The sequence below is a fragment of the Petaurus breviceps genome, unplaced genomic scaffold (assembly GCF_028583685.1).
Source record: "Petaurus breviceps papuanus isolate PSGF00001 unplaced genomic scaffold, PetGlider_PUasm1.0 173, whole genome shotgun sequence".
Classification (NCBI taxonomy): domain Eukaryota; kingdom Metazoa; phylum Chordata; class Mammalia; order Diprotodontia; family Petauridae; genus Petaurus; species Petaurus breviceps.
In genome coordinates, this window is record NW_027185759.1 from 9,913,907 (window position 1) to 9,925,556 (window position 11,650).

General features: G+C 51.4%; 1 protein-coding gene across 2 annotated transcripts; it reads left to right on the forward strand.

Annotated features, from left to right (window-relative positions):
- Positions 1–1,974: 1,974 nt before the first annotated feature.
- DTYMK (deoxythymidylate kinase) lies at positions 1,975–8,449 on the forward strand. Of its 2 annotated transcripts, none has more exons than XM_069083346.1 (5): positions 1,975–2,213; positions 2,887–2,995; positions 3,973–4,063; positions 5,718–5,915; positions 7,195–8,449. In XM_069083346.1, exons 1-5 carry the CDS (start codon positions 2,084–2,086, stop codon positions 7,303–7,305), a joined length of 639 nt encoding a protein of 212 aa, XP_068939447.1. In that variant the 5' UTR covers positions 1,975–2,083; the 3' UTR covers positions 7,306–8,449. The 2 variants fall into 2 exon arrangements, with proteins under 2 accessions (XP_068939447.1, XP_068939448.1); XM_069083347.1 differs by lacking the exon at positions 1,975–2,213 and adding an exon at positions 2,335–2,586.
- The last annotated feature ends 3,201 nt before the right edge of the window (positions 8,450–11,650 follow it).

Here is an 11,650-nt window from a genome sequence, read left to right on the forward strand (position 1 = left end):
CTAGCATCAGTCAGCCAGTAAGCATTTATTAAACACCTACTACGTGGCAAGCCTTGAGTTAAGTGCTAGGGATGCAAAGAAAGCCAAAAGACAGCTCCTGCCTTTGGTGAGCTCACAAAGAGGTGAGGCAGACGATTCTGCACAAATCTGCTACTGACAGAATAAACTGGCGATAATTGTCAGAGGAAAGGCATTCGAATTGAGGGAGATGGGGAAAGACTTTTTTATTGAAGGTGGGGTTTTAGCTGGGACTTGGAAGAAGCCAGGAAGCAGAGAGGAGGAGGGAGAGCATCCCAGGCACAGTGGACATGGAGGGAAAGCACCCAGAGCTGAAAAGCTGCTGTTGTTCAGTTGTGTCCAGCTCTCCTCCACCCCATTTGAGGTTCCCTTGGCAGATACTAAAAGGGTTTGCCAGCTCCTGCTACAGATGAGGAATGGGAGGCAGACAAGGTAAAGTGACTTGGCCAGGGTCTCAGAGCTAGGAAGTGTCAGAGGCCAGATTTGGACTCAGAAAGATATGTCTTCCTGACTCCAGGCCCACCGCTCTGTGCACTATGGTGACCCCCAGCTTCCCAGAGTTGGTCTGGAGGTCTGCAGAGAGCTGGGTTCCCTGCTGGGGTCTTGGGTCCCTTCTCCTGTATCTCGGGATCCTCTCTGCTGCCACCTGCTGGATCCTAGCTGCTGTACAGAATTTACTCCCATTTCCTCCATCCCACCCCCAATCTTGGGCCGGTGGGAAGGCAAAGGCCGGAAATGTGGATCAGTTCTTTCAGCATTTGGCTCTGGAGCTATTTCACTCTTTGTGATTTAAACTCCCAGCTTCTCTAGCCCTCGGAAGGCTCTTTTGTACTCCTTGGATTTAGCTCAACTTCCATCTTCCACAAGTGGTCCTTCCCATTCCCCCCAAGCTAGTGCCTTCCCTGTTACCCCCAATTTACTCTGTTTATACCTTTAAGTCCATAGCTGTTTGTTTTCATGTAGTAGAACCTGTGTGATTCTAGCGGAAACGTCAAGGTAGCTTTGTTTCGTGACTGTTAAAGGGCGGTGAAAGGAAACATGGGAAACCACACACACTTCAGGAGTGGAACCAAAGTCGATGTAATCATTTAGTTCTCCAGTGCTTGCAACTGGTGTTAGCCAGGGGGGCCAAACGTGAGGCCCACCAGCCGGGGCAATACTCCCAAGTGTGCCGGATGAGACCAACAAAATACTACCAGATTCAAGGTGGTACGAAGGCCCCCTCCACGCGGAGGAGCTGCCTCGGCTCCTGCCTCAGCCTACAAGATCCCTAAGGCAAGGGCCGTCGGCTCCCCCATCGCCAATCGTACTTGAGCCAGAGTAGAAAGCCCCCAACCAGCGACCTGCCCAGCTCTTAGCGGGACGCGGCGGAAATGCCTGCCGACCCCGCTCCGTCGGCAGTCTGGCCGGTCCTGCACGCCAGTCCGGTGCATTCCGGGAGCAAGCGTCCGCGCGAGCCAGGGGGGAGAAACACGGGGTCACAGGCTCCACGCGGGGGGCGGGGGGGCGGCCTACAGGCCGAGGCTGGGCGGCCGCTTCCCGCCCCGTGGGCACCGTCTGGGGGTGCCCGGCAGCATCCTACCCCGGGGCTTCCGCCCTCGGTTCCGGCCCGACCGGGACAGGGCCGGTCACGGTCACGGTCACGCACAGCCGCCGCTCGGCCTCGCCACCAAGGCGGCCTCTTTATCTTCGTTAGAGGGAAGTGATGCCCAGCGACGGGGCTGGCGCGCGCAGCTACCCGCTACCACTTTCGAGATTTCCCTCTCGGCCGCCCGGGGCTCGGAGAGTGAGCATGCGCAGTCCTACGGTCCTTTCCCAGCCCGCATCTCCCCCAGCCTGAGCTCCGAGAGGAGAGAGGGAGTGAGCATGCGCGGTCGGCGTCCTCGCCCCGCCCACCAGCTAACGGGAGGCTGCAGGGCATGGAGACCTCCGCGGACACCCTCCCACCCGCGCCAATAGGAGCAGCACTGAACGTACGCAGCGTGGCGCAACGCTATGACGCCGAGCTGTGGTCGTTTAGCGGGAAGAAGAGACGCTGCTGCGCTAACGGGGTAGCCGTGCGGCCATGGCGGGACGGCGTGGTGCCCTCATCGTGTTGGAGGGCATGGATCGCGCTGGAAAGACTACCCAGTGCCGGAAGCTTGTGGCGGCCCTGCTGAACTCGGGACAGCGGGCGGAACTTCTCCGGTTCCCGGGTACCAGACAGAGCCGGGCCCGGGGAGGGGGCGGGGCGGGGGTGAGAGGGCGTGAGCGTGCTCTGGGGCCCTGATTGGTCGGTCGGAGGCCCAGGTGATTGGGAGAGCTTCGTCACGTGGGGAAGCCGGAGCCCTGGGTCCCAGTGCCGACCTCCGCGGGGGGCTATTCCCACCACCCCCGGCTGGGAGGGCAGCCCTCGCCAGTCCGGCTTAGAATAAACACTGATTGGAGGTTTTCCCCTCCTTCCCCGCAGCGCCTTACGCGCCTCCAGGCCGGGGTCCTGCCCCGGGCACGTGTAATCAGTGTGTGCAGGCGCAGGCACGTTCACCCTGCGCGGAATGAAGGCCACCCGGCCCGAGGCAAGCCTTTCAGGTGTCAGGAGGCTTCAGAGCTGTGGGTGTGTCTGCGGGGGGTCCCCGGGACAACGAAAGACTGCCGTGAAGCGTCGGGCCTGGCATTTCAGCAGGCACTCAGCGAATACGTGGTCATTGGCACTGCGATTCCTGCCACGAGTATGCCCTGCCTCTTGCGCTTTAAGTAGCTTACATAGCGTTATCTTGCTGGTCTTCAACTAAGGGCTGTTTGCGAAATGCCCTCGTAGGCAGGACCTTGGTCAGCCTGCAGCGTTTCCTTGCACGAAGCCCCTCTCATCCCTGATTCTTTTCTTGGCAGAGAGATCCACAGACATTGGCAAACTTCTGAGCTCTTACCTGGAGAAGAAGAGCAACATGGAGGACCACACAGTGCATCTCCTTTTTTCTGCAAACCGCTGGGAACAGGTGTAAGGCAGAGATGTTGGCGCCCCGGGGTGTTCTGGCCCTCCTGCACACCCTTCCCTCCTAGGCTGCGTTTTTAGGCAATGCCAGCTTTGCGTCAATCTGGAAGTCTGGCTAAAGTCAGAGCCACAACCTGACCCGGTCCATGTCACTTAATTTAGAATTTCTGCCCGGAGGTGGCTTCCTAGAAGAGGTTCCTTACAGTGGGCACTGACCAGTCTGTTTTTCCCTCTGAGGTCCTTGTGGTCAGTGCTTCTTTTGCTCAGCAGTGTCCCTTTGCCAGTGACGGCAGTCGTGGGCTGTCCTGGGCACCTCCTGGGGATCTCAAGCTTCCCCGTAGCCCCTCCCTCCCTGCACTGCCTCCTGGGAAGCAGGGGAGCCCTGCGGTGGTGGCCTCTCGTTCCTTCAGCCTCATTCTCTGGGCCTGCTGCTCCCGCTATTGACTTCTCCCTTTGACCTGTCTCCCAGGTGTTCCAGTCCTCTGTTCAGGGCAGACGAAAGGACTTCCTTGTTTCCTCCTTGTCCTCCAAGGTTCTAGAGCGTGTTCTTCACCCACGCCTTTTTAATTTCACTTGCTTTCTAAGCCTAGGGGAGTTTCTCCCTGCTTCTGTTCACAGAAAACCTTCCTTTGGCAAAGTCTCAGCCCGCCATAGTGTGTTGGGCCTTCATCTAATGTGTCTTCAATCCCAAGACTGTATTTGCTATGCACATTCAGGCTTCACCCTTTCAGTAAAACCCATGCCCTCTTCTGTGTATCAGTCTGATTTCAGTGGGGTGGGTTTGCCCTGGGCTGACACAAATCACAGTGCCCACACACCCCCTCTCTCTCCCCTAGGCCTTCTTACCACATTGTCCCATGTTCTCCCTGTAGGATCTCCCTACCTCTGTGGAGGCCTTCCTCTGGGCATTAGACAAAACTTTAAAGCATTTTGAGGCCATTTGGAATAGAGAATGATCCTTCATTTCTTTCTTTATTATCTAGACCATTGATTAAAGAAAAGTTGAGTCAAGGCATCACCCTGGTAGTGGACAGGTATGCCTTCTCTGGTGTAGCCTTTACAAGTGCCAAAGAGGTGAGTGATCAAAGCTGTCTGCCTTCACCTTCTAACAATAACAGCAGTGACCCTTGAGCCTCGGCTGCATCCTGCACACTTGGAAGAACATACGAAGCTTGGATGAGACATGGCCCCTGCCCCTTAATAGTTTCTGTTCTAGACAAGAGGTATGATGCCATCATGGCCAAATGTAGACAGGATGATGTGATAAATACCCTAGAGAGAGAAGGAATAAGGTACCCAGTAAGGCCTGAGCATGAAGCTGGTCCCCAAGGTGGACAGCCAGGAAAGGTTTCCTGGAGGAGAAGGGGATTTGGGGGAGAGCCTTCCAGACTTAGGGAAAAGTGTGAGCCCAGAGGATGAGGATGCTGGGCACATTTGGGGTTCAGGGAAGCCCCAGACTCAACAGTGTGGAGTCTGGAAGCCAGAGTTCAAAGGAGTGGCTAGAAGAGGAGACTGTTTCTGAGGTTAGTGGGCCTTGAGTGCCAGGCCATTGAATCGTCCTCCATAGGCGGCCCTTGAAGATGTCTGGAGAAGAGAGAAACGTGGTCAGTGTTGGAAGGCACCTTTGCAGTCTGCCTCCTCATTTAGAAGAAAGAGGCATAGTGGCTTCCTTGGCTCTGCAGGCCAGTGAGGGGCCAGAGGCGTTAAAAAGGCCCTTTGGGGGGGAATCCAAGGGAGTCATTGAATGATTGGAGATGAAGGTGAAAAAGGAAGGACAGTCACACATGGAAGCCTGGGCTAGCACAGTGTCCCAGACCTTGTAGTGGTGAGAGGATGGATGAGCCAAGGGGGAGGAACCTCCACAAGGCTACAGCTACAGGCCTGGGCTGAGAAAGGTGTGAGTCCTTGGAGCTGGACAGGCAGCCAGCTTCCTGAAGAAGGGAGTGTGGAGAAAGTGGAGAAGGCAGCCAAGGACAGACTCGGGCCAGGGAAGGCCTGAAGACACTCTCTTGGGTCTGGCCATTGACATAGAAAGTGCCCATGACCCTCGAGTGAGCGGGGACAGTAGAAGTCCCTGTACGTGCCATAGGAACGCTTTTGATTTTGATGTATGACAATAGCTGGCATTCAGACAAACCACATGGCAGAAGTAATGCAGCTTCAGAGGCTGCGGGCCCGTGGCCAGCCTTTCAGGCATTCACTCCTTGTGGCTGTCGGAATGCTCACCACAGCCTTACCTTGTGTGCTGATGCTTCGCTTCTCTGTCTTCCTCTCCTTGACCAGTTGCCAAATAAGCAGATCCTAGGAGGAGGATAATGCCCCTCCCATAGACTAGAATGACTGAATGTCGCCACTGTTAAAAGAATTAGGGATTAGGGGTGGCTAGGTGGCACAGTGAATAGAGCACTGGCCCTGGAGTCAGGAGGACCTGAGTTCAAATCTGGCCTCAGACACTTAACACAAAAACTAGCCATTTGATCTTGGGCAAGTCACTTAACCCCAACTGCCCTCCAAAAAGCAAAAACAAAAAAAGAACTAAGGGTCAAGGAACACCTTTGAGGTCTCACTGCATCGGTCTTATGAAGGACGTGTGACCTTCTCCCAGTAACTGCCACTCCTAGGACTCTACCCGAATCCTCGCTCCCCTTGCCCCATTTTCTCTTGGATTAAAAGAAGCAGGACCCTTTGTCTCTGCTCTGACCTGTCGTCTGCTTCCCCTTCTTGTCAGAATTTCTCGATAGACTGGTGTAAGCAGCCTGATGTGGGGCTTCCCAAGCCAGACCTGATCCTCTTCCTTCAGCTGAGCTCTCAGGAAGCAGCAAAACGGGGAGACTTTGGCAGTGAGCGTTATGAAAACCACGCTTTCCAGGAGAAAGCCTTGCAGTGCTTCTACCAGCTCATGAGGGATGATTCGTTAAACTGGAAGGTGAGAGGAAGCCCCCTGGGCCGGCCAGCATGGCAGAGGGTGCTCGGTGCCCTCCCAGAGCAGAGCATCAGACAGATTTCTTTGGAGGGATTCACGTGTCTCCTTCCCAGGAGGGAAGGTCACCCCTCACTCTGATCTCCTGAGACCTCCCTTCCCATCCCATGTCACAGGCCCTTGGCATCATGGCTTGTTCTCTCTTCTGTAGAAATGCCCCTTCTCCTGGCCTGCTGAGGCTTCATACCTCTGACCCCCTCCCCACCCCTTCTTCGCATCTCCTGTGGACTTGTCCACGTCCTCGGCCCTAACAAGCTTATCACTGCGCCCTTTTACAGCCAAGCACTTAGCGTTAACCTTCTCAGCTCACAGGCCCAGTTCCTCACCTTCCCTTTCCTTCCTGCCCCCTCCCACCTGCATGCCAGCCTCACAGTTCAGGTGAAACACTTGTTTCAAGATGACCAGTGGGCTTCTTGTTGTTGGGTTCCATGCCCTTTTCTTAGGCCTCCTCCATTACATTATCTCTGCACCATTTGACAGTGTTGTCCACGCCTTCTCTCCATCTGTAGGACTGTCTTACTTCAGCTGCATAGCTGGAACATCATGACCCTTGTGCTGGGTGGGCGTTCCCCCAAAGGTCAGCCCTAGGACCCTTTACAGCCTTTTCCTTGGCCAGCTCTTTAGCTCTCATGGATTCACTTCCCTCCATGCATGTGACCCCCAGATTTTTCTATCAATCCCTCACCTTTCTCCTAGACTCCAGTCCCACACCTTAAAACACTGTAGAAATGCTGGCTATTATTGTGTGAATGTCTAAACTATAGACTCACTCTTATATTAATGTATGAGAAATACATCATTTAGTGGTATCTTATTCCTAGGACCAGGTTTCTTTTGTGCACAAGATGTGGGGCTTACGTTTCTAGCCCTGTGACAGTTTCTTCTGTGGCAGAACTGGCTCTGGACGGTGCCCAGTGACATCTGCCGTGAGCCTGGGTGGCCAGTCTTGGGTCTCCTTTCGCCCACAGTCAGCGTTAGAAGGAGGGCTTGTGGGGTGCTAGAGCTCTGGTGTGTGATGTCCAGTTCTAGCCTCCTCCAGTCCAAGGAGTATCTCTTCTGCCTGAGTATCAGTGGGCCTAGCACGGTGGGAGAGAGGCAAGTTACTTGGGCTCTTTCTTTCCTGGTTGGTGCTCCCATCCCAAACCTCTAGCTCTGTACCCATTCTTTTCTAGAAAAATCTAATTCCTTTTGTTCTATCTTCCCGCATATCCTCGTGGCAAAACAGACCATTGATGCTTCTCAGAGCGTAGAAGATTTACACCAGGAGATTTACTCCCTTTCTGAAGAGACCATTCAAATGGTCAGAGAGACTCCCATGGGGGAGTTATGGAAATAGAGTCTGGCCACCAGCTCTCTGTGCTCAGCAGGAAGGAGGGGGAGTGCTTTGGCTGTGTCCAGCAGGAGAAAATGCTGATGCCTGAGAACATAAAAAGGACCAAGCTTTTGAATGACCGTGGATTATGTCAGGAGGCCTAACCTGGACATTCTTAATCTGAGGTGAGATCGCAGCCCTCCTTGTGAGCCCCAGAATAGTAAGCATGAAGAAGTCAGTGGACGGGAAATAGGTTTTTGCTGAGCCAGAAGACTTAGGATTTCTTTCCAGTTCTGGGATTAGAGAAGACCCATTCTCCTTCCTTTTTACCCCTGTTTAGTTTCCTTTCTCAGCCTTATTTTTAACTGGATCATCAAAGTATTATCCAGGAAAATTAATCGTTTGATCTAGTTTTTTAGGATAGACACCAAACTTGAATAATCCTGGATCATCTGAGCCGACGTCACTCCCGACTTTAACCTGAACTACGTGATGTCTTCTTTTTGAGAAGTTCCAGTTGTCTTAACGTTCCATCCCAAGGCCTTTAAAGTACCAGCCATCCTTTGGGGGCAAATAAAAACACCAGCAATACCTCTTCTCTTCAGCAGAAATGTATGTTCAGCTGGGAAAATAGCTGTGGGAAGCTTAATGCTTCCTGCGCCTTCTCTTTGGGTTCAGAGTGTGAACAGGACAAGAAGCACCCGAGTGCTGCCATGAGCAAGTCTTGGTCACGGCCCCCCAGCCCCAGAAGGCAGGCCTTGCTTTGAGCTGTGCCTCAGGGCCGTCAGCAACGCATCCGCTGGGTCCACTTTTTTCAGTAGCCTGTGACTTCCGTCATTTCTGCACAAGGTGGGGAGGCAGCCAGCAGGACCTCTTGGGAAGGGCAGGATAGCTGGGCTCGAATCCCACCTCTGACCTTGGGCTGTCACATCAGGTCACCACCTAGGCCTCGGCTTCTGTGTCTGACAAGTGAGGGTAAAGCGTGCGGTACTTGGCTCCCAGGGCAATCATCAAGACTAGACCTCAAGGACTCAAGGAATGTTGGCTCCCGTTACAAAGGCCTGTTGATTATTGGGGATGAATAGCTTATAACTCTTAGGTTTGCCAGGTTGAAAACTCGTGTTTGTAAGTCACCATGAAATAAAGGCTCCATTTGGTATTTGGTCAAGATCAAGGGTTATGTCTTGATGTTTCTGCAGGGGCAGGGAAAAGAGAAATCAGTTGGACAGCCAGTGAATTCTCCCCTGGAGTCATTTCCTGTTGCCTTCTTTTCAGAGATGCTGTGATGGACATTCAACAGGAAGCCCCGCCTCTGCTGTGGCCATAGGCCGTTCAGGGGTACACAATTCCAAGGGGCAGCTTTGGGTGAGGAGGGTGGATATTCCCCTCCTCCATCCTTGGAGCTCCTGGCTGTTACATACCCCCTAAACTAAGGCTGAAATCTGCTTATTCTGCCTGAGTATGAAAGACCCTCTCATTAACTCTGGGTAGAAGACCCCTAGGAAGAGCTATCGGAAAGGGAGGAAGAAGTTGACTTGAGTCGGTGGATACGTGATCAGACCAGTTTACTCCAAGCCTCTGTTTACAGATGAGGAAACCAAGTCCTACGAGGAAGGATTAGGTGGTTCTTTTTCTTTGTGAATGACAGGGGTGCCTCTGTGAATGATGAGCGCCCCCTTTTCAACCATCTACCTGTTACAGTTTATGACATACACACTATGTAGCTGTAGATGTCTCCCTACTTTGGTAGAGGTGAAAACAGACCCGTGGCAGAATTGGATGCGGCATTCACTACTGCCTGATATGGGGAGTCGTTAGCCTACTAAGTCCCTGCTGTCTGATGGGGTTTTCTGAAGCTTGATCACTTAGGTCTCAGGAAAGAGCATACTTTTAGATTTTAAAAGTTGGCCAGCTGATGGGGTCACACCCCCCCCCCCCCAAAAGAGCCTCTGAACTGATACAATTCTCCAATCCTGGGCCGCATAGTGGTGGTCACCAGAATCTGGGATCTCAAACATTTTCAGATGAAAAATCTCCCACTATTGTGTATACCCCTTACATGTTTATTAAATTGTAAGGGAATTGCGGAAGGAGTCCTGGAAGCTGGGAGGACCAGCCCAAGGGGATGGCCCTAAGCTGAGCCAGTCCCCTCTCCTAGCAGGTGCATGTCTTCAGATGCTGGGCTTCACCTTTATCACCTGCAAGCCAGAACAGGAGGGAGGTGCATGAGCTGCCAGGACAGGGGTAAAAGGCCCAGTACCCATGGAAGGCTCATCTTAGGGTGAGAAGGAGCTGAGGCCCACTGGCTTATGGCTCACAGATCTGAATCCTCTATTAAGCTGCAGCTCAATTCGGGAGATTGTTTTAAGGATGAAATAAATCAAACTGTAGCCTACCTTATTTTTCCTCATGGGTTTTTTTTTTTTTTTTTTTTTGCCTTTTGGAGGGCAATTGGTAATTTGCCCAAGGTTACACGGCTAGTTTGTGTGTGTGTGTGTTAAGTGTCTGAGGCCAGATCCGAACTCAGATCCTGACTCTGGGGCCAGCGCTTTACTCAACTGCGCTACCTAGCCACCCCTTCCTCATGTTTTTTAAAGGAAAAGAAAAGGCTACAGTGGCTTTGCAGTTTGACAACAGATCCTTCCCACCCAAAATACAAGAACTTTCCTTCAGTATTCCCTTTACTAGCCCCTTCTATTCCCCACCCACCCTATGCCACAGGTGTTTATAGCTTATTTATTAAAAAGCTTAGGCCTGTGGCCAAACCAAGCAAAAGCACTCACAGGCCCTGAAATCGCTGTAGGCCTCAGGCTTGAGCTCTGACCACTGGACAGTCCTCCTACAGAAAGGGAGGACTCTGCCACCTCACTTTGAGAACAGGAGGTAAGCTTCCCAAGATAATGCCTTTGGAAGAGGTCATGTCCAAAGGAACCACAACTGTACATGCTTTCAGGTTATGGGTTAAGCTCTCCCTTCAGTTCTCATCAAAACACAGGCCCAGATGATAAAAGAGCTGAGAATCTTGGTGGGCATCAGCTGGAGATGGGTTTTTTAAAATTGATTTTTAGTTTTCAACATTGATTTCCACAAGATTTTGAATTAGAAATTTTCTTTCCATTTTTCCCCTACCCCCCACCCAAAGATAGGGAGCCTACTGAATACCCCTTTCCCCAATTTGCTCTCTTATATCCTTCCCCAGTCTCCCTCTAAATTTCTAGCAGGGCAAGATGGATCTCCATACCCCAGTGCCTGCATATCTTATTTCCCAGTTGCATTTAAAAAACAATTCTTTTAAACGTGTTTTTAAAACTTTGATTTCCAGACTCTTTCCCTTCTTCCCTCCTCGCCCCCCCACCCCCGGAAGATAAGCAATTCAATATAGGTTGTACATGTGTAGTTACGCAAAACGTTTCCATAGTAGTTATACTGTGAAAGACGAACTGTATTTCCCTCCATCCTATCCCACCCCCCACTTATTCTGTTTTCTACTTTGACCCTGTCCCTTTTCAAAAGTGTGTGCTTCTAACTACCCTCTCTCCCAATCTGCCCTCCCTTCTATCATCCCCCCTCAACCCTTCCTCCCTACTTTCCTGTAGGGTAAGATACCCAATTGAGTGTGTATGTTATTCCCTCCTTAAGCCAAATCCAATGAGAGCAAGGTTGTCCAATCCCCTTTCACCTTCCTGCTCTTCCCCTCCTTTGTAAGAGTTTTTTCTTGCCTCTTCTATATGAGATAATTTACCCTATTCTATCTCTCCCTTTCGTCTCCCATTATATTCCTCTCGCCTCTTAATTTTATTTTTGTTATCATCCCTTTCTATTCAACTAATCCTGTGCCCCATGTATACACGTACACACACTCATATATATTTATACACACATATGCCCTGCTATACACATATATATGTATGTATACATATGTATTCCCTTCAACTGTCCTCATATTGAGAAAAGTCTCATGAGTTATAATTATCATTTTTCCATGTAGGAATGTAAATAGTTCGACTTTAATAAGGTCCTTATGATTTCCTTTCCCTGTCTACCTTCTTATGCTTCTCCTGCCTCGTATTTAAAAGTCAAATTTTCTGTTCAGCTCTGGTTTTTTCATCAAGAATGCTTGAAAGTGGGGCGAATAGGTGGCGCAGTAAGAGCTGGCCCCAGAGTCGGGAGGACCCAGGATTGGTTCCAGCCTCAGATACTTAACACCCACACACAAAAAAAAAAGCTCGAAAATCCTCTATTCCATTGAATGACCATATTTCCCCCTGAAGCATTATTCTCATTTTTGCTGGGAAGGTGAGAGCCCGAGATGTTCTAACAGAGATCAGTGCAAGATTGGCAGTATAGAGAAACATAGTCCTTCACACTG